This window comes from Porcisia hertigi, chromosome 33, assembly GCF_017918235.1.
Source record: "Porcisia hertigi strain C119 chromosome 33, whole genome shotgun sequence".
In the NCBI taxonomy this organism is placed as follows: domain Eukaryota; phylum Euglenozoa; class Kinetoplastea; order Trypanosomatida; family Trypanosomatidae; genus Porcisia; species Porcisia hertigi.
The window spans coordinates 1,041,664-1,064,773 of record NC_090592.1 but is presented as its reverse complement, the minus strand read 5'-3'; the positions used below and the strand labels follow the sequence as shown (position 1 = coordinate 1,064,773).

The window sequence follows — 23,110 nt, the reverse complement described above, 5'->3', positions numbered from 1 at the left end:
CCCACCTCCCCTCCACACACACACACACACAGACCTGCCAAGAGCCAATGATAAGGTGCCTCACGGGTATGTGGCACCGAATAAGCATCTTCAACAGGGAAAGGAAAACTCCTTTTTGTGGTTGTTCTTCGGGAGAGGGGGGTGGGGGGAGGGGAGGGGCGAGAAGCAGAGTGAATGAAGAGGGAAGGAGGCGTGACGATTGCAGCTTTTCACTCGTCATCATGGAGTTTCTCGTATGCGTGTTTTGCTTGCAGGTTATCCCTAACAAATGCCGGCCATTTTTTTTTCATTATTATTACACGAAAGTCAAGAACAAAGAGGGGTGGGTGAACCACAAAAGCACGCCTGCAGACCGAGACACACCCGAAACCCTACTTAGACTCGGTCCATAGTTACTCCTGCGCCGGCTCTCATTCGAACAGGTGCCATGGGGTGCCGATTCGCCCTGTGCCAACGGTGACGCTACACAGACGGTTCGTCAAGGGCCACCGCCACTCACAAGGTGACGATGTGGGACATAGAAAAGCTCTGGCAACGCAGCAACCGCTAAGAGCAGTTGCGTCAGCAGAGCACCGCCTCACTTGCCTCTCGCCTCGTTCGCTGCCTTTGCTTTGTTGCCCTTCAGGTGCTTGTTGGCCACGACTTGGAAGCGATGAACGGCGTGGTGGGCGTTGCGGCGGTTCATGTACCGACGGTTCAGCGGCACGTATGCGAACGGGTCAAGGTTTCCACGCTTGACATCGCCGTCTCCGGTTCCTAGGAACTCATCGCCCTTGCGAATGTCCTCCTCCACACGCTGGCGCTTCATCTCGCGCTTCATCGCATTCTGGTCACGCAAGCGTGACACCTGAAGCGCACTTCGGCCAACGACACCACGTCCCGCTCTGTACACCTCCGTGGCCTTTTGGGCCGCGTCTTCCGTCACACGGCTGCCATAGCGAAGCGTCAGCTCCTCGTTTTCAAAGTCTTCGTCCTCTGCGCGGGAGCGCTTCCCTGGACGCGAATTCGCCTCGTCGTTCAAGGCGGAGGCGGTTACTAGTCCGCTGCTGCGCCGCATCAGACGTTCAGCCATCGCCTGGCGGGTCTTGTGGGCATCCTCCGCCCGCTTCTCTTCCTTGCTGATGATGCGCAGCTTCCCGTCGGTCTGGAATTCGAGCACCATGTTATCGTACTCGTCGTCCTTGTCGTCCACGTCATCGCCGCCGCCCACAGTGGCACCGCCGAAGCCCTGAAAAACTGGCGCGGCGTGCTTCGCAACGAAGCTGCTCAGTGCGCCAGCTTCGAGCAAGTCCTCCTCCGCTGCCTCCTCACGTCCGGCGTTCATTGCAGCGCCCAGGAAGAGCTTGTCAAAATCGCTGTGCTGCTTTTCTTTGCGCTTCTTCAGTTCTCTCTCGGTTTTCTTCTCTTCCCGCTTCATCATTTTTTGTGTGTAACGGAGAAAGTTTTTGCTCCCGAGGGGGAAAATGGGCTCGATTTGTTCAATGGGAAAGCGCTTGAGGCACTTCTCCAGCAGTACGCGGAGCTGCATGCGTGTGTTGCTCGCCACACTGGGCTGCGACGTAACGAGGGCGATGGCGTAGAGCAGCTTCGGTAGAGCCTTCGCCACTGCCGCCTTCACCGAGAGGCTTCGCTTCGCCAGCTTGAGGGCCATGCGAGCAAAAATAGCGGCCGCTGTGCGTACCTCGACTTCCTTCGACTCCATGAGGTGAAACCCAACAGTCATAGCAGCGTGCAGGTCGGCCTCGGGCAACTCATTGTGGGTCAAGTAAACCACCTTCGCCATGCACACCACTGCGCTCGAGATCATCATCGACGTTTTACCGGAGAGTCCAGCTATGACCATATGCAGCAGCGCGTTCACCGGTGCACCGGCGGTGGTCATGTAGCGTTGCATCTTCTCAAGCACCTCCATCGACATCGCTCGCGTCTCGCTCGAGCGCTCGCGCGAGAAGAGGACGACCTCGCCAACCAGCGAACGAATAGTAGACAGCAGCTCATCAGGGCTGTATATTTTGCACGCGTCAAGAGCCCAGGAAAGGCAGCGGATGCGCATCTTCAGACCAGAGATGGTGACGTGCTGGCGACTGATAGACAGGAGCCCGAGAATGCGCTGCAGCACAGGGAACATATCCTTGATGCGGTGCTCGAACATGGCGTAGAGGAGTTTGTATGCCTTCTTCTGCAAAAGACGTGATTCCGGTGCGGGATCCATCAACACAGGCTCAATAATATCCTGGAAAAGGGTCATTACGTGCTCCGACGAAAGCTGCGGCACCACGGCGCAGGCGACATCGAGAATGACACGGCGCTTGGAAGTGAGGGGGGCATTTTTGGCTTTGCTGCCACTGGCGTTGCTTCCTGTTTGCTCTGAGATGTGTGAGCTGACGTTGAGGATTCCCTCAAGAATGGTCGTCATCACGTTCTTGCTACACACCGTCGAGAAGCTTTGGATCGCCAGCAGGACGGCCGTAGAGTCGTGTGTCTCGAAGGTATTGCAAAGTTTGGGCATAATGTTGGCGCTGAACTTGGCGAAGATGTTGTCGCATACGTATTGGGCATATGCTTGGGTGATGTTGTGGTAGCGGTGCGGGTTCCAACCGGGATCTGTAATGGAAAGCACGTAAAGGTCCTCGTCAAGGGCACTTTTTCGGAGGCGGTGCTGCGTCACGCCAGCCTTGGGAGCCTTGTCACACATATCGTCGGGCAACACCTCGGCGTCGTCAAGGTCGTCGTCGTCGTCGTCATCCTGCTCGGTGCGGCTCAGTGCGTAGTACCCGCTACAGAGCACGTGGATGGCAGACGCGCTCGTGTTTACAAAGGTAGGATTCGAAAGCAAGCCGACAAGCTGCTTAGCCAAGTCCCGGAACGAGTCGAGCGTCACCTCCACCGGGTGGTGGCAGAAGCCGGCAGCGACGCGCCAGTACTGCACCTGCAGTGCAGACCACCGCGTGAACTCCTCGATCCGCTTCTCCTTTTCGGCCTCCAGAGCCATTTTGCTGCAGAATTGAATAGAGGGAAAGAAGTGCTGAACGAGGAACAGCAGCGAATCGTGTGAAGATGTACGACGCCACACATTCAACAAGTAGCTCGTCGACCAGCGCGCCTCCGCCTGTTCTGCCGCGTCCTCCCCCACACTCGTCTCTGCCGCGTACGCAGCCTGGGGGTCGAAGTCCAGCAGCTCGATGAATTCACGCATGTACATGCAACTCCCCACAGCCACCAGCGCACGCTCCACCTTGGCATTCAAAGCGGCATCGTCCATGACACGGAGTTTATTCAAGACGCGAACCAGAAACGCGACTGACGGGAAGCGATCTGTGAAGGCAATGTAAGTGCGCGTACCATCCTGCAGGGGCTCCGCTGTGTCGGTACACTCTCCGACGCTCGCTGCGTACTCGGCCTGCAGCTTGGCAACCTCTTGCGGAGGGGGCTGCACCCGCTTCAAGTAGCTCATCCGCTTAAACACCGTCGCCAAGAGCTCCATGGCCATTCCCCAGGATTGCTGGTAAAGCGGCTTCAGAAGCGACAGCAGCTCCTCCGAGAGTAGTCCCTCAAGGCAGCGCTGGCCCTCCTGCGACTCGACAATGTAGGGAGAGAGCGCACGGTCGAAGAGGAGCGTCAACTCTGCCAGGGCTGCAGATATGACAGCAGCGGGAGTCTCCGCGAGGTTGCGTAGGCACACGCGTACAAAGATGGGCAGGCCGGTGCAGAAAAAACGCTGCCGCGTGTTGAGGCTGTAGAAGGCAGAAATCGTGTCCTTTCGTGGGGCGGGGCTCGAGACGTCGCGTGCGCAGAGGGCACTGGTCTCGAGCACCTTGCGGAAACTGGAGAGATAAAGCTTCATGGCCTCTGCTTGCAGCTTGCTCGGCTCCAGTTTTTCCAAGAGCCGCAGCTGCTCCTCTGTCGGGGACTCAATGGAAAGAAGCAGAGTGACGCCGAGCTTCAACACTTTGGCAGCTACAAGGGTGTTGTTTGCCCCGTACTCTGCCATGAGTTGGTCGCACAGGCCAAAGCACGCCTGCAGCCGATGAAGCAGCACCCCTTGCGTGAGCTTTGGAACGCACGCAGCCATGATCGAGAGTATGTACGGCACGTGGCGCTGCTCAGGGGCCTTTGACAGCGCAGTGAATGCACTCATAAACAAGGCCAACGGACTCACCTTCTGCTTGAGCATTTCGATGGCGCTGGTGAGGCCATCTTGGACAGCGTGCAGGGTAGCCCGGTCGAAGACGTGGTGAGTCTTTTTGTTCTTGAGCTTCAGAATTTGTGTCATCTTCTCCCTCTTGGCTGCCTTCTCCTCCTCCTTGATGGCGCGCTCCTTCCGCTTCCATATCTTCTGTTGCTCCTCAAAGATCTTCTTGCGGCTGAGGTTGACCCCCTTCTTACGGCGATGGAGGCCACCGCTGCCTCGACTCGACAAAGCCCTCGCTGAGGGCTTCAGTGGGCCCACCATTATGTGAAAGGCCGGGTGAGAGGGGTCCAGGGCGTTCTGAAGAGTATGCGCAAATGGAACAACACCCACGGAGCGAATACCGCCGCGATGCCTGCGTTCTCTCTTTCCCTCTCTTTTTCGGTGTGTGCGTGTGTGTGTGTGTGAACCGCTGAGTTTCGAAGAGGTACCCACACCAAATCCAGCTGAGCAGCTAACAAGAAAAGATAAGCTGTGCACCTTTACAGCACGACGCATAGAAGAGGGAGGTTGGGGGGTGAGTGGATTGGTTTGGGGGATGGGGGAGGGGGGAAGGGAAGGGAAGCCACGAGGAACACGTGACCGACCAGTCGCCACACGTAAGCGGCGGCAATGGTGCGCAGTTAGAGCCCCATCAGTGTGGTATTCAGGAGGAGGAAGAGGGAGCGGTGGAAAAAAAATAACAATAAAAAAAGAGGGGACAGAAGACATAGAGGGGCCAGGCAGTTGAGCGAGTCCCCACGCAACAGAGTTCAGCGCAAAGGTAACCCCAAAAGTGCTTGGCGTTGATAAAAACATTTTCAGTTGAGAAACGAATTCCGCATCAGGCGCGTTGTCAAACTTTTTTTTTAAGCGGGGATACTTGGGGTAGAGGAGCGTAGTCCGCCCCCGGCTCCTGCAGGCAATGATGTAACGCAACAAACTTCAAAAGATATGCAAAACAATAGCGTTTGTCCAATGTTGTTCTTCGACTGACCACCAAATCCACGGCGATTCAGGGTGTAACGCCACAGAGCACGCCTGCCTCTGTTACACTACAGCCAGACCCGAGCCCTCCTGAGGCTAACTCTCCGCACTAAACTCCGGCCACACGACGGCGGGGCTCCTCTTCATCCCCCCCAACGCTTCTTTTCACACCCGCTGCGTGACTGGTTCGAGAACACACGGCGGTGTACCCGGTATTGTAAATCCGGCCGGTCGCGCTCTCGATTGGAGTGGATGGCAGAAACGGCAGGGGCTCTCATGCAGAGGTGAGAGGGTGAGCTGGGTTCTGGCCACTTGAGATCGGTGAAAAGATTCGCACGCGTCAGCTTAGGCCCCACTGCGAGAGTGCACTCCGTCTCTCTTCCATGTATCTCAGAGCGTCTGTCTTCATGGAGCCGCTTCGTACACCTGTACACACACTGCGGGCGGGATTGGGTCTAGATCACCCTTTGCCTTGGGGTGTCGACCCTCCCTTGCCCTTCACCCCCCCCCCCTCCCCAGGGATGTTCACCCTTACGCTTCATGCGAGGCACCACGTCTGCAAATCACACCGTTCACGCTCGCCTCTTAGACACCGCAGATCGTTGGAATCTTCTCATCACCACCGTGGCTGTGCTCTTACGCATAGTAGCGAAGGCGTGTCTACCCCCGCAAACGTCGTAGCCTGCCGTCGTCCAACACGTCGGGCCTAGTGTTCACCTGCCACGCGGAGTTGCAAAAGAGCGGCTTCCCCTTCCCCCCCTCCCCCCCTCTCCCCCAGCCCCTCTCTCGCTTGCGTATGTGTGTGTCTGTGTGTGGAGGGAGGGGGAGGGGGAGGGAGGGAAGGAGGGGAGAGTACCGATCAGCAAAAAAAAAAGCGGGGACTACTTCACACAACGCAACCCAGGGTCACGCCTCGCGTTGTCATTCTTGTCTCTCCAAAGAGGTAGGTCTTGTATTACATGTGTTTTGGATCTTTGTGAAGCGCTTTGTGTCGACTGGTGGGATGAGGAGAGCTTCCCTGAGGTGGGCGGCGGTGTAGAGGAGCTGGAACCATCTGGAACCCATCACAAAGGAAGAAGTGCGGATAACACGACTTGAGCATCTGAGGAGAACCCGATTCGGGGACCACCGGGGAATCATCGAGTATCCATGAGGAGCAAGCACCACAGATCCCTATCGCCCATCCTGTCCTTTTCGCCGTGGCAGATTTTCCCTGTCGATTGAGCTTTCATCCAGACTCATGACACCGCTGCCAGTGGCGGATCGGCGGATCAGGTGCCCTACATACTCCGCGAGGCCCTCGCCTTCATACGAAATGAGCGGAGAGATTTCCCAGCGACACACGCCGTCCCGCAGTCGCTGTAGCGCCGCTACGCGTTGCTGCGCCGTGTACACCCCAGAAGCATCCGTTGAGACCTCTGCAGACGACTCTGGTGCGGCTGCGACGGCCGCCGCCACCCACTTGCTGTGTAGCTCCAAAAGGAGATTAGCTGCCGTTGTTGGCGTGTCCGCAGCAGCGCCGTCCGCGTTCTTGATTGGTGCAAACTCCATGTTGCGATCCACCTGGAGAATCTGAAAAGCGTCCGGCAATGCCTCCTTCTTGGCTCGCTCTACTCGACTTGGGACGTCCTTGGCGTAGCGGAAGGCGTCGAAGATGAACGCCTCGAGCTTGATCGCAGGGGCTGGGCCGTTGATCGTTGGAATCGTCTTCCGGGCAGCGTGGTAGAAGGTGGTCGTTTCCATATGCTTGGCGGCGTGCGCTAGGAAGTCAACGGAGCAGCAGTGGGATGCGATGTTTCCGCAGTTAAAAGTCAGCTTACCAGTCGCCAGATCCGTCTCCGCGGATCGCTCAGAGCCGATCTCCGTGTATTCCATGATACTCCACTCCCCATCCACCTGCACCACGACGCCGACCCGCTCGGTAGCGGACAACTTTGGCACCGTCTTGATGACCACCTCAGCCTGGCGTGAAGCAGCCACGCCGAATAGGTACGGATCGCCAAGCCTAGCAAGAATGTTGTCCACACCCCCTATTTGTACATATCGCACGCCCTTAGCTCGCAATTGTACCAGCACGCTCTGGCTTCCAGGCGGCGCAGCGGGTGTCTTGCTCAAACTCTCGTAGACACCGGCGTTGCCGCTGGGTGCGAGGCACATCCTTCCCCTGGTTTCCATGAGTACACGCCCCGTCTCCTCATCGTAGCACGGAAGGGAGTCCTGACGAACAAAAAACACCTGGTCCGGCAGCATTCCAAAGAAGTCGTGATCACGAAAATATTTTTGCGTCGCGGCGTCAGTCTGATCTGACGTCATTATCACCAGCGGTATTGCCCCACGGCAGGCGCCGGCGGGCACCGACGACCCAGCAGCGGCAGCGGCCATCCACTCCACCCTGCGTATCCGCTGGCAGTGGAATGCGAAGAGGGAGCGTCTGCCGACCAGTGTATCGCACTCGAACATTCCCTTCGGGATGGTTACCCCAAGGCGGGTACCACTTCCACCCGCCATCACCACTACCGCTCCTTCGCGGCGGGTGATAACCCCCATACCAGCGGCCCGAAAGGCCTCCAACTCGCTGGGTCTCTCGGCAAGGAGAGCAGGGACACTGATGATAGTGTCAGCCGGAGGGGGGAGAATTTGCGGTGCGCCTCTCACAGCGCCGCTCTCTAATGCATGTGCTGCCGAGTTGCTGGTGTTCAGGTGGTGTAGGCTCTCTCGCAGAATCGCACTCATGTGTCGCCACTGCGCATTCGTGTACAACTGAATTTGAGCAGCCAGCGTCGCCTGCTCCGAAGGGGAAAGTGCATCGTAGCCATTAACAAGATGATCCTGACCACTCCCAGCCAGGACTGCCAGCAGCGCGTCCTTGGAGGCCATGCGCACGTCTCTCTCGTTGGAGCCTTGCTTGAGTTACCGGGCAACTCGAGACCCACGGGTGCACAAATACGCACGCGCTACGTAGTCAGCGAAGAGCTGCGTGGCTTTCCTCCCTTTAATGTGTGTGCTTGTGTGCGGTTGTGGGGGGGGGGGGGGGGGGCGGGGCTAGGGAATGAGAGAAGAAGAGAGGAGAGGAAACAAAACACACAAAAAGCAGGCACGGCCTACAACCGACAAAATCGCAGTACAGGATCGAGGGAGAAGAACAAACAGATGTAACTACCGGGGACACGGGAGCCTGACAACCGGATGACAAGGATGAGAAACGACCGCCGCTGCTGAAGAACCAGTGGGGATCCGATAGAAAAGAATGAAGAAGTTCCGCAGCTTATTTTTTATTATTTTTGATCAACTGCCGCTCCTGTGAATCCAGAGCGAATGGAGAATTTGAAAGCTGGTGCAAGAAAGAATGATTTATGTGTATATATATATATATATATGTATGCATACCTACACCCCAATATATCGTGTAGGTACGTATGTGTGTATGGTGAATAGGCGGTGAAATGTGGCGCTGTTGAATGCTTTTGAGTCCTAAAACGGGCTGCGTGGTGCCCACGGTCGGGGGTGAGCTCGCGCGGGGGATGGTTGTGTGTATGTGTGTGTGTGTGTGTGTGTGCGTGTGTGTGTGCATTTATGCCCCTCGATGCGACATACGAAAACAAACAATGAAAAAAAAAGCGCGTCAGGGAAGGAAAAAGGGATGTCGAATTTGAAGAGGGAGAAAAAAAGGGGGGAGGGGGGGTAAGGAATCCCATCACAGGAATCGGGGAGGGAGGGTGCAGGGAGAAGAGGTAAAGTCGCGTGTAGGACATGACGCTTAACGTGTGAAAAAAAAAACATACTGGAACTTTTTCTCCTCTTTTCGCTTACACATACACTACAAACTTCACGGCGCTCTACTCACCCCCCCCCCTTTCCAGGAACCGTCCTCGCCCCTGCATCCGCTATTGCATGCTTCCAAAACGGGTCATATCGCTTCGTGTGTCTACACAAATAACAGAGCCCCCGTGGTCAATATTACAAGGCAACGATTTGTCCGACAGAATGTTGGGTGATGCTCCCTTTTTTTGTTTCTCTCGCACGTTGACAACATTTCATTCCTGTGTCACCTAAAAGGGGTGGGGGGGGAGGAGGCCGTGACAAAGGAGGGGTCCACGTACGAAAACCGTGCAGTGGAGAGGACAGGAGAGGATAGGAAAGACTCGCCGGGGTGCAAAAAAAAAAAAGAAACCACCCACACATGGACACCCCCCCCTGCTAGCGTCCCGCAGGCCGTCGCATCCCGACACCCTTCCTCCTTTATTCACAGTACTCGCCTTCACGCGACGCTTAGGTTTCAGGGTGCCCACTACCGATTCTTGTGTTCGTGAATGCGCATTCTCAACCCCCTTACGCCATAACTCCTTTGGGTGCAACACCAATACACCAAACATAAGACCAACAAAGAGTGAAACTGTGATAACGACACTGCCACTGCAACTTCCCCATCGGAAGCGGAAGCAACGTCCTAGAAGAAGTGAAACAAAAGAAAAAAAATGAAAGTTGGGATTGCGCCCACGACAGCGCAGCCCCAATCAGCCGCACACGCGCTCTGTGGCCCTAAACACATATATATACATATATATACATATATATGTGTGTGTGCATGTTTGGGCTGTGCTCTGCGTGAACCACACCCACCGAATCAGGGACCTGCATGCTCATCAGCAGCGGCGGGGGGAGGGGGAGAAGAACGTAACGCCGCGGGGAAAGGCGTATCCCCCCCCCCCCAAAAAAAAATACAGGAGGGATGATACCTACACTGAGGGCGCGGCCATCCACCGCTTGTAGTCCTCCACACGCGCGTCGGTCGGGAAGCCGCTCTCGTCATAAATGCGACCCTCGAAAGGGACATAAGCACTGAACCGGCTCGCCATATTCCGTACGCCATCCGACGACGGCTTCTCCACGCAGTGCACCCTCCAACGTTCCGCTACAAATCGGTCCAGCAGCGATGCAGCAACCTGCACCTTCTGTCGGTTCACACGGCGTAGCTGCTGCTTGTGAAACTCGAGCGCCGTGCGATAAAGTGCTCGGGCAAGCTGTACAACGAGCTTCTCCAGCTGCTGCTTCTCCGAGGCCCCAGTGGTGGCAGAGGCAGCAGAGTTGTACTCCACCGGCAGCGCCACGTGACTCAAGAATGACACGTGGGGATCTTTCTTCACCAGCGCCACAAAATGCGGCAATGTGGGAACGTACGAAGGCGCGTCGTTGACCCCCTCCATGGGCCGGGCGGAGCTCTTCGCCTCCGCCTCCTCGAATCCCACGCGATAAATATCGGTGGAGGCCTTATCGTAAGTCTTGAGAGCCGCAACAGTCTGCCGGGACAGCACATCGCGCTCCTCGGCACGCACGGCCCGTGGGTTGAAGTAGCTCCAGTCCGAGTAGGACGAGTACAGACCGGGGTTCTCCTCGGCATGTGCACCTCCGCGCAGCATCTTCTGGAACGACGTGACATCTTCACGTTCGTAGCGCTGCTGAAGTCGGCGAATATCGTTGGCACGGCTATCGATCATCGAAGCCACGTTTCGTGACAGTGGCGCCAGAAGATGGCCGCGCTTCTCTGCGATCACGCTGGATAGAGAAATCCCCCCATCACCACCGCTGTCACGATGGCCACGCCCGCGGCGGTGTTGCTGCCCACCAAAGCCGTCTCCTCCATGCACGGAGCTTCCCGCCGCGCCAGGGGCGAGAGTGCTCGCCGACGGTCGCGTCAGGTACGCCTGAGCGTTGGGAAAACGGGTGAATGGATTCTCCGACACGAGCAGGTTCAGCTCACCAAAGACCAGCACGCGCAGAAGTGCTTCGTTTTCCGCGCAGCGCCATAGAGCCTCGATAGGCGGATACGAAGACGGGGGGCGCGGACGGGCGATGGGGACAGCCCCGGGCGACTGCTGCTGCGGCACCGCGGCTCCCCGAGCCTCAGACCCGGCAAACGCGACCTTGGTGTGCGTGCCGGACGTCGCATCCTGAGTGAAGAGACTCCGTAGGACTTCCTGCTCATCTTTCGGCGGCGGGTGGGAGAAAAGCAGCTCCGATGCGTTGGGGTGACGGTGACAGCGCAACACAACGTGCCCCTCTACCGCGTTATCAATGTAGTACCGCCTGACCAAATACACAAAATACAAGTAGTCCTCTTTTCTCGGAATGATCGAGGTGGACTCTTCGACAATACCGGTTGGGGATTCGTTGGACGGGTGTGCACCAGCGCCGCCGCCGCCGCCGCTGCTGCTGCCCACAGCGGCGTTACTGCCACTAGACTGTGGCGCCAGCATAACCGTTTGCAGCGTATCTAAAATATACCGGTAAGTGGGGGGGTACGACGCTTGCCGCTCCGCAAGAATTGCGTTGTACAGAAGTGCCTTGTCCCAGACCTCCTCTGGATTCCAGGCGCGGTCCAGGACCATCTCTTTAAACAGCTCCACCACGTGGAAGCGAGAAGCTTTGTCGATGTGGATCGCAGGGAACTGCGGCTGTCGCTCAAAAAGGTCCAGCATGCCCTGCTGCTGCGCGAGAGCGTCTAGCTTTGCCTGGGCAGCCGCACGCCGAGCCTCGCCCGCCTGCCGCCGCACGGAATTGCGGGGACGCAACATTTGGCCTGGCGGTGGGGCGCCAGGCAGCACGGCAGACCCCTCCTTATCACTCAGATTCGTCAATAATAACCCATTGAACACCTCTTCTGCTTTTTTGCGCTCATCAGCGTATTTGAGTTTTGAGCGATACGCACGGTAAAGCCAGTCGAGGTAGTCTGGTGAGTACGCGACGCGGAGTGGGCCTGGGTTGGTGATCATTGTTTGGAATTCATTCTCGTTGGTGGCTCGTTTCCCCGGTGCAGTGCTCTGCTCTGTGAAGGCGTGAATGGGGTTGAACTGACCGCGAGAGGTCACCATGCGTGTGGCAGCCGAAAGAGCATGAGTGACTACAGCCATGCTGCCACCCGCCTCAATAGAGGCGGCTACAGCCTCCCTGCAGCGACGACGCAGCATTGTGGCCTCAGCCTAGCTATCGGTCCTAGATGTTGATTAACTGTTCTTCACTACCTCCGTCCACGGTGTCTCACAAACACCCGGCTGGAAGTAAACACGTCGGTGGGTTTGAGTGCTGATATGGACTCGTGTGTGTAAGCGGGGTGGGGGTGGGTGGGGGGGACAGAGAAAGGATGAAAAGTCGAGCAGACACAGACACAAAGAGTGATGGCCACGGCCAAACATGGGATAATCAAAAGACTGACAGGGGCACTCGTCAAGAGCCTCTGATGGAATCCGACACAGTCGCCTTTTTGCTAGCGGCACCTCACATGGGAACCAAAAGGAGTGCGACACCGAGATGCCACCTGAAGCAAAGGCACGCACCATCATCGGAAGAGACCACCTTTTACATACGCAAGGGAGACCGGCCATCCGTGGCAACAATAGAGGCACGGAAAATACAGAACACATGTCAGCGTGGGAAGGGGCGAATGGGCGGGGGGCAGGAAGGGGGGGGGGGGATCTTTGGTGCAGATGCTACAGCCGTACACTTTACCCCACCAGGATGCACGCCTCTCGAAATGGGTCTAGCTTCATCGCCGGAAACAAACAAAAAAATAAGACTTTCGATGGAACAGACAATCGCCCATGTGTGCACTCTGCACAGTGACCTATGTACATGACCACTTCACTACTAGTACATCCGTTTTTTTTTTTGCGTGGTAGTGAGGAAAAAAAAAGGGGGAGGCGAATGATATTAGAGCCACCTCGCCACTGCCTCTCCCTCTCTGTCTTCTTCAACGACCAGTGAGAAAGACGCACGCACGCAAATAAGAAGAAACAACAACAGAGAAAGACATCCGAAAATAGGGGGAAAGAGGGGGGAGTAGGGTGTGCGTCATGGACCGCGTATGCAATCGTGTCTACCGGCTTCTCACAACTCAAATGCGACATTGATGTTTATATTCCCATCACCCATGTAAAGGGTGCCGTACACCGACGTTTCTGGAACGTGGTAGAAAAGGGAACCGGCGAAGCGGAGGTTGCGGCCCACTACCACCTTGTTGAATGCGTCATATCGCAGCTGCCACACGCCCGTTGGCACATCCTCCGTCAAGGGCTCGAAGGTAGCGTCTAGGTTGGGGTGCTCACTGAGCCGCTCTAGCGAAGATTTGGTAAAGAGGATGTTCTGGTTGCGTGCAACCAGGCGGCGGTAGGGGTTAACGGAGCGCAGGTGGTAGTAGTTGGCCAGCGACAGCGCACCATCCGGCTTACTTGTAAGCCCGCCAAACGCGGTGTTGCGCCGAACTTCAGCGCGCTCATCTTGCCCAACACCAGGCTCCGTAGTCGACGCAACCGTTGCCGTCGCCTGGCGTTCTACTTTGACGTATGCTCCGCGAGGCACCACTCGGCATTCGTGGTCGAACTCTTCGATGAAAAGGGCCAGTCGCACGGATTCCTTCACACTCTGAGTCTCTGGTGCCCCAGTTGTGGGATTGGGTTGAATGACGCGGTACTCGTAGGAGGGGTCCCCGATGAACGGCCCACGCATGCCGAGCAACATGGACTGCTTCCATTGCGCCTGCTGCAGTCCATTGCAGTTGTTGTAGCCTGGGCACATGGAAAAGACAGAGGAAAACGTACCGAGAAGGCTGAAGGTGTGTCCCTCGTCCAGTGTGTAGTACAGCTCCGGCTCCGCTACCGCGTCGTCATCGAAGGCTTCCACAATGACGTAGTCCGCCTTGTAGCCGAGGATTTTACCCCACAGTACCAAGTCTTTGCGCTTTGTTCGCACGCCCAGTAGCGGGAGGGAGCTGGACAGCTGCACGCGCTCCGTTGGAGAGAACGAAGCGCCTGCCTGGAAGGCAAATTCGAAGGGATGAAGAGCCGTCATTTCAGGGAGAAAAGTGGGGCGAGGTGGTGTATTGATGTGTGCGTGTGTCTGTGTGGAATGCAGAAAGTGGGGTTGTTGGTCCACGAAAAAGGCGGGTGTTCGACGCAAGCAAGAGCCCCGCTCAACTTCACTTATTTTGCAAACGGGAGCAAGGTGCCGGTGAGATAGGGCGGGGAGGTAGTGAACAGCTACGCCATTCCAATGCCGAGTACGTTGGGGGCGAGGGAGAGGGGGGGGGAGGGAGGAGGGAGACAAAGAGAACGTATCGAATAGAGAAAAAAAAGAGACGAATCGTGTCCCGGAGATTGGTGGGGATCGAGTGGGGTGGCAGAGTGATTGAGACGATATGCAACGAGAAGGTGTTACTTGTTTTTTTCAAGTGTAGGGGATCATCAGTTCCCCCCGTGCCTCCGCCAACGCCATTGCCGGCGAGAGTACCATTTAATGTTGGGATGCGAGGAACTCTGCCTTTGTCTCTTCGCTTTTCTGTAGCCACCGCCACCAACGTCAATATGCGGACAATGCGGGGGGGGAAGGGGGGGGCAAAGAGATCAATGGCGATTGCGAGTGTTCGATGCGACAACCTTTCTTTTTTTCTTTCCTTTTCTGTGTGTCTGCCATTTCATCACTCTGCATCGCTGAACACGCGTGTGGGCGTATTTTCGCGTGAACACAAATCTGAAGTGCGGGGCGTTCACCGAAATGGTGCTCCGCCGGAGGAACGAGCCAGGGTAAGGGTGAGCAGAATAGGGAACGCGGCATTCACGTGCCTTGTCTTTGGAGCCTCCAAGAACGAATTCCTCCATCACCACCATCACCACCCCTCCGCTATGAAAACGGTTCCTTAGGCGCAAGGCCCCTGGAAACTCGTTTGGACACCATGTCCCTGCGAACGTCTCGAATCCCCTTAGACGTGACAAGAAAGCACGCCTCCTGCCTCGGCTGGCCGCTGCACTTGAGCACCCGCACCACCCGGTGCTGAACAACACTGTGCAGGCCTGTTGAGTGCTGGTGCTGGTCTGCCGACAAGGAGTAGACAATGTCCTCTGTACAGTCTGTTGCAGCGGTCGGCGATGTGGGCCTATCCATGAAACCGCAGTTTGGGACATTGTAGTGATGGTAGGAAAGCAAAAGCCGCGTACAGAGGCCATGGCCCCACGCATCACCGAGCGCGGGAACGAGGACGCTTTGGTGGAACTGCCCGGGACAGGCCTCAGTGTCTGAGGGAGTGGAGATAGACTTCCCTTTGGCGCTGCCGGTGGTGGTGCCATGGACTGGAGTGCCACGCAGTGTCTTGGTGGTCATGTGATTGGTAACCAAGACGGCCAGCTGATATGTGGCCGCCAACTGCTCCAGCAGCGTGCTGACCTGAAACAACAGCCGCGAGCGTTGCCACAGCCCGTGTTTCGACAAGAGCCCCCAGGTGGGCTGCAATGCGGGTCCGTCCTGTGCGGCATTCCTGCCTGCGTAGTGGAGATGGTGCATTACGCTTTCCCCACTGGAACCACCAGCGCCAGTCGTGGTGGAGAGCCCCTCTCTATGGAAACCCTCAAAGGAACGGAAAGGCAACGCGACGGAGTCAATCAGAATCATCTTCACTGCTGTGAGTGGACCGCTTGCTGAGCTGCGTTGTTGTCTGGAGGAGGGTGCCGAGGTGTCGAGCCTGCCTTTTGAGGAAATAGTCTGTGCCTCATCGCTTCGCTCCCGCTCAAGCCATGGCGGTATACTGTGCAGGAGGGCTACAAGTCCTGGCAGATCGGTTATCCGGACGTAGTGAACACACCGCAACACCGTCTCCACACTGAACTCCTCCTCGCTGTCTTGGCCGTTGCGCATACCGCTGCAACCGCTCTTCGCGGGCGCGACCGTATGAGAATCCAGTGTCGGAGATCGTGGTCGCTTCTTATGGGCCTGTGCTGCCTGTCGCGTAACTGACGGTGTTGGTGCGGATGGGGCCTTGTGGGACTGCTGCGGTTGTCGGAGAAGAATGGATCGCACAAGCGACACGGCCGCCGTCGCCATTTGCTCCAAGCGCTCCGCGACGAAGCTGCCCTCCGTATCCACGAAAAGACAAGCGCCGCCCATACCACCAAACTTGATTGGCATCGAGCAGCTTACAGCCAGCTGCATTAGTAACTGCGTCTTTCCAACACCAGGAGGGCCGCTGATCTCCGTGACTCCACCAACGGGAACTCCACCGCCAAGGACGCGATCGAGCTCGCGCGAGAAGGTTGTCACATGGGTTGGAGATCCCTGTGCTTGGCGGGTCTGCATCTCTGCAAGAACTTCCCCCAGTGTGCGGCAACCCGGAATACCATGCGATAGACTTCCCCCTGTCAGGCCGCGTTTACCTGCGCCGGGCCCAGCCGTATCGGTCCGAAGTAGAGATACCGGGGAGTGTTGCTGCGAAGATGTCAACCCATGATGAGCACACACCCCTCCTTGCACTGTAGAGGTGAGATCAACATGTCGCCCATGAACTCCATCTACCACCGTGGTGGCACGCAATGCCATGTCCACAATCTCTTCCACCTCCTCCTCCGTGAGACTCAGGAATCGCAACGCGGCACTTGCATCGCGCAAAGCCGATCGTGGTGTCACCACAGTGCTCTGCAGGATTTCGGTTGACCTGCGCTCTTCGTCAATGGCCTCCTCAGTGTCTTTGACAGGATCTAGCCTCGGTGGACTCTGCGGTGGGAGGTGGGGCTGTGAGACGTGCTGCTTGAACAGGGTGCCCAGATTCCGGTTGACCGAAGGTTGCGGCGAGTCGCTGTCGCCCCCAGCGCTGACGCCCTTGGCGGAGAGAAGGTTGACGACGTCAGCCACGTAGAGGATGCCAGCGTCCTGCAGCTTAGCCTTTGTGGAGGAGGACAGCGACTCAGCGCACTCGATCAGTGCCATTGGATGTTGCTGCAGGGAAGGGGCAGAGGAGGAAGAATGACAAGACAACGACAGCCGTGCATCCAAGTCAGTTGACAGAGATGCGGTGCACACAGTGTAAAGAGAGGACTGGAGCGAGCGGTGATGTGTCCCTGCGCGCTTCCGAATATTTCCGGGCCCGCCCACCCCCTGTCAGGGAGAAGAAAGCAGCGCCCCCTGTGAAGTCAAAGGGTATAGCCCTTCAGGAGTGAAATGATGATGAAGAAAAAGGGAGAGAGGGAGGAGGGTCCAAAGTGTGCTCATCTCCCTCAACGGAAATCCGGTGTCCAACATCGCGATTGGAATCAAATCAAATAAAAAAAAATTATCCCTGAAAGTACCTAGAACGATTTTTTTTTTTGAACGAGACCAGGCACGCTCATTATTCGTCTCTCGTAATTAACGGGTCCACACAGATCAACTCGAGACTCTCGAGTGCAGCACTGGCGCCCTTCGACCCGCCCCGCCACCGATTCGATATCCGTTACTCCCGACGCGCTACTTATGTCAGGGAAGATACAGCATGAACAGCACTACAGAAGGATAGGAAGGGGGTGGGAGGGAAGGTTCAGGCCATTGGACCTTGTAAAGAACCCTTCTCAGAGATCACTGAAGCTGCAAGCGTTGCACTGACGCGACTCGCGTTCACCGCTGTCCGGTGGACTAACTCATCTATGTTTTTATTTTCTAGTTTGTTTTCAATGTGTTTTTTTTTTTTGCGGTACGCCCCCTCCCGCCTCCACTGCGGTGGGGTAACCGTGTGCTCGCACTGCGATGTGCAGGCCAACACGTGACAGCGCTACTCTCTGAACACACACAGTGGAATATAACCTCCTTCCCTCCTTCCCGGCCCTGGGTAGAGCAAAGCAGCCAGGCGGGCGCACGCCTTTTACACAACAGCGCAAACTACTCGCATCCCTCGCCCCCGCAGCGACCTACACAACTGTGTTTCCCAGCAGTGGCGGAGGCATTGGCCAGTCGCCGCCCATATTGCGCAGTGCGGCAATCTGCAATGCGTCGCAGAACTGTTGTGTGCCCTGGAAAAGTGTCAAGATCTTTCCGGCATTGCCGAGTTTAACATTTTCTGCTGCTGCCACCGCTGACGCGCGATTTTCTAGCGTACAGGCCAGCCTATGGAGATGGGGGGCCCTTGTCGTACTCGACACCGCCGCGGCAGCATCATCAGAGGCATCCGGAGGCTCCATGGGGCGGAAGGCCTTTCCTAATCCCTCGTCGATCCACCGCCGTCGCACTACGTGCTCTTCCAAAAGACGAATCAGGAAGCGCAAAATAACTCCCTGGGGGCATAGGGCTGCCAACGATGAGCGTAAGCCGTCCCCCTCACCATCTACAGAGTGGCCGAGGTCGCTGTTGTGAAACCCGGCGCGGCACAGGAGTTGCTGCACGGCGTTGTAGTCATCATCAACGATATGTTTCGCCACAAGCAGCACAAATGCGGTGGCATCCCATAAAACAGTTGGCTCTTCTGAGGACCCAGGCTCGTCAGGTGTTGCTGCCAAAGTGCTGCACGCAGCCAAATCGCTTTCCGGACAACTTTTCGTCCCTTTCGCGGATAAAGCACGCTCTGCTGCTTCAAACACGGTCAGCAAGCGAGCGGCACTCCTGTCGTCACGCACCATCACACTGTAGCACAGGGACACCGTTTGCACCCAAAACAAGTCCCTTACTGGTGCTAGTGCGGAGGTTTCTGGAGAACACGCGTTGCCATCGCCCCCCGTCGTCGCCGAGTGCAGCCCCCCGCGGAGTCGGGATGCCCACGCACCCGCGCCTGTGGTGTTCTCCGCCGACGCAGCCGAATACCCAAAGAAGGCTCGAATCTCACACGCTTCGTCCTCGACTTGAGCCGAAATTTGTGATCCAAAATCGGCACCGTGAAAGTGGGCGGCTGCGCTGCCGGTGCGTCTCTGTGATTCAGCGGTCGCCTCCATCTCTACCGCCTCATAGAGGAGCGCCTCTGTAATGGAGCCATTCATGTTGTAGGGACTCCCAAACATAAAGCTCGCACTCTGGAGACCACCCGTCTCGGCTTGTTCAGGCGCCATGCCGGTGGCAAACGCATTTCCAAAAAACAGCTCCGCGGCTACGCTGACGCTGCCAGAAAGCAGCTCCAGGTCCATCAAAATGCAAGCAAAGCAGACCGACCACACCCACACCCGCCGCGCCAGCCAAACGGCCTGTAAGTACCCTCGCATCTCCTCTGAGATGTGCTCCACGCAACTTGACGACGCCACAGGCAGGCTACTGCGCCCCATCAAGTCTGCCACCCACGCAGGCAGCGGCGAGGCAGTGGCTTCTGTTGCCAGCGATGCAGAAGTTGCGGCAAGTGCGCCAGACAACGTAGACAAGTGTGCAAGCAGCTCCTGCTTCACAGACTTCAACTGACTTACCAAGCGATCCACAGCACTACGAACCTCATGACTGAGGGTTCCCTCTGTCGCTGATAGAACATGCCCGGTGGACTCTACTTGTGCATGCGTGTAGGTTTTGCACAAATCCTGCCATTGCTTTCGGACATCCTCGAAAGAGTGTTTTAGCCTCACTATTGTGCGAATCTCCTTCGGGATCGTCCTGGTGTAAGGCCGACGAAGCCAAGTCGGTACGTCGACATCGATATGCTGCGGAGGGGAGTGCCTTGGGCTACTTGTCGCCGCTTCTTTGTTTCTGGGCATCACTCTCTTATATTCGGGCCTGTGATAAAAAAAAATGAGGAATTCAAAGGGAGGACAACGAGTGTGTGTGTGTGTGTGTGTGTCATCCACAGGCCAAGACCTGTAGTTGGAATAGTTGCATGCGATCTTTGGAAAAAAAAAGAAACGAAAGAAAACGCAGAGACGTATATACGGTAAAACGTGTGCTCATCGTATCAATGGGCGAGCGCCAGTGCAAGAGCACATCACAAACTCGAGAGAACAACAACAACAAAGAAGGGTGCAATCAACACAGAGGGGAAGAAAACGGGAGGGAGGGAGGGAGGGGGGGAGAGGGGGAGGGGGGGGGTGTCAATGATCAAAGCGGCGTGTCATCGCCTTTGCCGAACCAAGAGAAAACTTGCACGCAGAATAAGTCGTCCCCTTCTCTCCTGTTTGCTGTTTGCAAGGCACCGCCGCCGCTTTTTATTCGCCCAGGGGTGGGTGTAGACACGGTGTGAATAGGCGCATGGCACCAACGCACCTAAACACGTACAACACCGCTTGGTGATTCGCTTTTCTCATTACCACCACCCCTCGGGAAGGAAAAAAGGGGGGGGAGGAGGGGGGATCTCAGCAGGCTTACGCAATAATCCTTTACAGTATCGAGAGCGAAGGGAAGCTTCACCCACTTCCCCTTTCTCACCTCCTCCGGCGCGCGTGCGCGGACCCGAGACAGCAGCGCATACCGGTAGACCTGCTCTTCTCTCTACTGCCGCCTCCCTGTGAGCCGTTTCGCGAAGTTAACACGCAACACTCACAGAGAATTAACAAAAAAAGGCGACGGGGCGGGGTGGGAACAGACGGGCCCACAGGACACCCATCCATTTATGAGTGTACGGGAAGGGGGGGGACCCCCCCCAACAACAGACGCATCGGTGAGACACGCGCACACACAGAACGCAGCTGGTTTAGCGATGTTTCCAGGTCACCCCTCTGGAGCAGCGACACTACGCGTACATACCAAAGGCCCATGACCACACCCGACGCGACACCGCTTGCACGGTTTATGTCCAGCGAGTACTTCGAAAGGGCCAGCCAGGTGTTCTGCCCGTGTCCGCTACTCGGGTTGCCACTGCTGTCTGCCGTAACGTGGCGTATAAGAAGGCGACACGCCCAACGGACGCAGCAGTACATCACGTAAGTCGAGCCGGCACAAATGGCAAAGGCCTCTCTCACGGGATCAATCGAATCACGGAGGTCTTCTTCACGTCCCTGCCACGTCACGCAGTGATAAATGATTGGCAGAGTGTGCAACGCGCATACACCAATATTAGAGAGGAGTTGCATCGTGAAGAGGACGTTGATGTCCCCATTCAACAGGACCTTCACACCCGCTTGCTCCTTGAGCGCTTTGAACGGCGATATGTCCCTTGACTGTTTGGGAGCAGTGACGAGGGCGACAGACAAAGCGGAGGAGAGCACCTGAGCGCTCATGACATAACTGATCATGCCGCGTGTGAGGTAGAGAGGGAGAGTGATGCCCGTCACCGTACAGGCTGTGAGCATCACGAAAACGACTAGAGTGTCTTGGGCAACCCAACCGATGGGCCCCAGTGCGTACCCCGCAGAGGCGAGGGACGCGAAAAAGCACAGCAGTCGACCTGCAGGGAGCATAAGTGATTTCGGTATACCGAAGAGCAGCATAGCTGGCACCAATGTCGTGGTGACAGGGATGGCAATAGGAATGTGTGGCGCATAGCGGAAGACCACAACTCCACTTGCCAGTACAAGCATGCCAGACGCGACGAGGCTGTAGGTTGCCGTCAAGTGGGAGCGGGCCAGAGCGAAGCGCTTCGCATCGCCTAACGGATGCGTTCGGCTCTTGACCGCCTCCACGGTCGACTCCAGGCGGCAGTTGACGGCAGCAGGCAGAATCCGTGCGATGAGACCAAGCTTATACAAGGTAGCCCCGGCATAGAGACCCAAAATAGTCAGCGAGGCGCAGCGAATGATGCGAATGCTGCGCTCCGCTGCAAAGGGCACTAGAGTGCCACCGCCGCTGCTTGGAATCGATTGAGGGCTATCCAGACTCATATCCTTCATCAGGGGATGGCTTAGAAAGCTTGGCTCTTGAAAGGTAAAAAAACAGCTACGAGAAAGCGCAGGAGGAGAAGCGAGTTTCTCGGGGTGGTGTTGGGGAGAGGAAGGGGGCGTCAGATCAGCTATCAGCGGCAGTCAAGACAGAGAAAGCAGTCCATTATACCTATCCTGCTGTTGTGGAGGCGGCGTGTTTCTCTGCAATAAGGCGAGATTCGGGCCGAAAGCCGATGGCCAATGTTGACCAGCTCCAGATGAATCCGACCACCACAAAAAAATGAGCGCAGATTTGGGGGGGGGGTATGCCCAAGGAACGCCAGCTCCACTGTCCCCTGACGATGGCGTACTTCTTTGTGAAGGGGAAAGGAGAGCTCTTCCCGTTGGAGTGACCGAGATACACCTGATATCGTGGTCAAGATGGACGGCAGAGATCAAGAAAGAGATGAGACGGTCGATCACCCACGAATAGAAGCGTTTCTTTGTGTGTGTGTGTGTGTGTGTGTGTGTGTGTGCGTGTCGTCCCCGAAATGGGGTAAGTGCGCATCCATGTGAGGTATTTGAAAAACAAAAATGGGTGAAACAGGCAAGACGGAAAAAGGATCACGGAGTTTGGGGGCATATGAGAATTGGCCAAACAAGTTGATTAGCGTACCCTTCATGGAGAGGGGTACCAGATCTTCCCCCTCTTCACTTCCCCGCCCCACGTGTGACATTCAACTGGGTGTACACAGGCACCGTACTACATGACGGAACTGTCAACGCGTCCCGCTGAGTTCGCCCAAGAGAGGGGGAGAGCGACTCTCAATCGGCTTGGCATCACGGGAGGATGAAGTGTAGTACGTCCGTTTTTTTTTTTGCAGGACACCCTAGAACAACTACAAAAAAAAATTGGTTGATTGTACATGCCCCCCTCCCCGGAAAAAAAATTTTAAAACACAGCTGCACGCGACTTCCAGTTTTGTAACCCTTGAGCTTCGATGCGGCGCACCTCACGAAGTACAATGGAGAAGTGGAAGGGGGGGAGTTCGGTGAGCGCTCTGTTGTTCCCACCCCCAAAACGAGTATTTAGTTGTGGAAATGCGCAACTTGATCCTCGAATGAAGAAAACAACAAATGTAGACGTCAGCATAGCTGCTCATTGGTGAAGCTTCATCACCCCCACCCCCGCCATCAGCCCAGACGGATCAGTGTGAAAAATGATAAGAAAAAAGGGCTTGGCCTTCTTTGATGTCGTTCGTTGGTTTCACATAGAGGGGGTATGAGGGGATCAAACAGTGTCCTTGTGTCCTCGAGGGACATGCGAAACGCTTCCGAGAGCTGTCGGGGGATGGAGACGTGCGAGAGAGAGTCTTGTGGAAAACAGGGGAGAGTGATGGGGAGAGGATGAGAGGGGCAGGGAGCAACAGTACACCAAAGACATCCATACCAAAAGCCAAAAAGACCGGCA

The 23,110-nt window shown here is 56.4% G+C and overlaps 7 protein-coding genes across 7 annotated transcripts; all 7 read right to left on the bottom strand.

Annotated features, from left to right (window-relative positions):
* Positions 1-577: 577 nt before the first annotated feature.
* Positions 578-4,453, bottom strand: JKF63_02283 (uncharacterized protein; the record flags this gene model as incomplete). Its single annotated transcript, XM_067898323.1, has 1 exon — positions 578-4,453. One exon carries the CDS (start codon positions 4,451-4,453, stop codon positions 578-580), a length of 3,876 nt encoding a protein of 1,291 aa, XP_067754480.1.
* Positions 4,454-6,328: 1,875 nt separating this feature from the next.
* JKF63_02282 (uncharacterized protein) lies at positions 6,329-8,032 on the bottom strand (the record flags this gene model as incomplete). Its single annotated transcript, XM_067898322.1, has 1 exon — positions 6,329-8,032. One exon carries the CDS (start codon positions 8,030-8,032, stop codon positions 6,329-6,331), a length of 1,704 nt encoding a protein of 567 aa, XP_067754479.1.
* A 1,859-nt stretch (positions 8,033-9,891) lies between these two features.
* JKF63_02281 (uncharacterized protein) lies at positions 9,892-12,120 on the bottom strand (the record flags this gene model as incomplete). The annotated part of the gene is made up of 1 exon (XM_067898321.1): positions 9,892-12,120. The coding sequence occupies one exon, from the start codon at positions 12,118-12,120 to the stop codon at positions 9,892-9,894; it is 2,229 nt and encodes a 742-aa protein (XP_067754478.1).
* Positions 12,121-13,036: 916 nt separating this feature from the next.
* Positions 13,037-13,996, bottom strand: JKF63_02280 (uncharacterized protein; the record flags this gene model as incomplete). Its single annotated transcript, XM_067898320.1, has 1 exon — positions 13,037-13,996. One exon carries the CDS (start codon positions 13,994-13,996, stop codon positions 13,037-13,039), a length of 960 nt encoding a protein of 319 aa, XP_067754477.1.
* Positions 13,997-14,824: 828 nt separating this feature from the next.
* Positions 14,825-16,897, bottom strand: JKF63_02279 (uncharacterized protein; the record flags this gene model as incomplete). The annotated part of the gene is made up of 1 exon (XM_067898319.1): positions 14,825-16,897. The coding sequence occupies one exon, from the start codon at positions 16,895-16,897 to the stop codon at positions 14,825-14,827; it is 2,073 nt and encodes a 690-aa protein (XP_067754476.1).
* A 953-nt stretch (positions 16,898-17,850) lies between these two features.
* Positions 17,851-19,605, bottom strand: JKF63_02278 (uncharacterized protein; the record flags this gene model as incomplete). Its single annotated transcript, XM_067898318.1, has 1 exon — positions 17,851-19,605. One exon carries the CDS (start codon positions 19,603-19,605, stop codon positions 17,851-17,853), a length of 1,755 nt encoding a protein of 584 aa, XP_067754475.1.
* Positions 19,606-20,451: 846 nt separating this feature from the next.
* Positions 20,452-21,660, bottom strand: JKF63_02277 (uncharacterized protein; the record flags this gene model as incomplete). Its single annotated transcript, XM_067898317.1, has 1 exon — positions 20,452-21,660. The coding sequence occupies one exon, from the start codon at positions 21,658-21,660 to the stop codon at positions 20,452-20,454; it is 1,209 nt and encodes a 402-aa protein (XP_067754474.1).
* Positions 21,661-23,110: the final 1,450 nt, after the last annotated feature.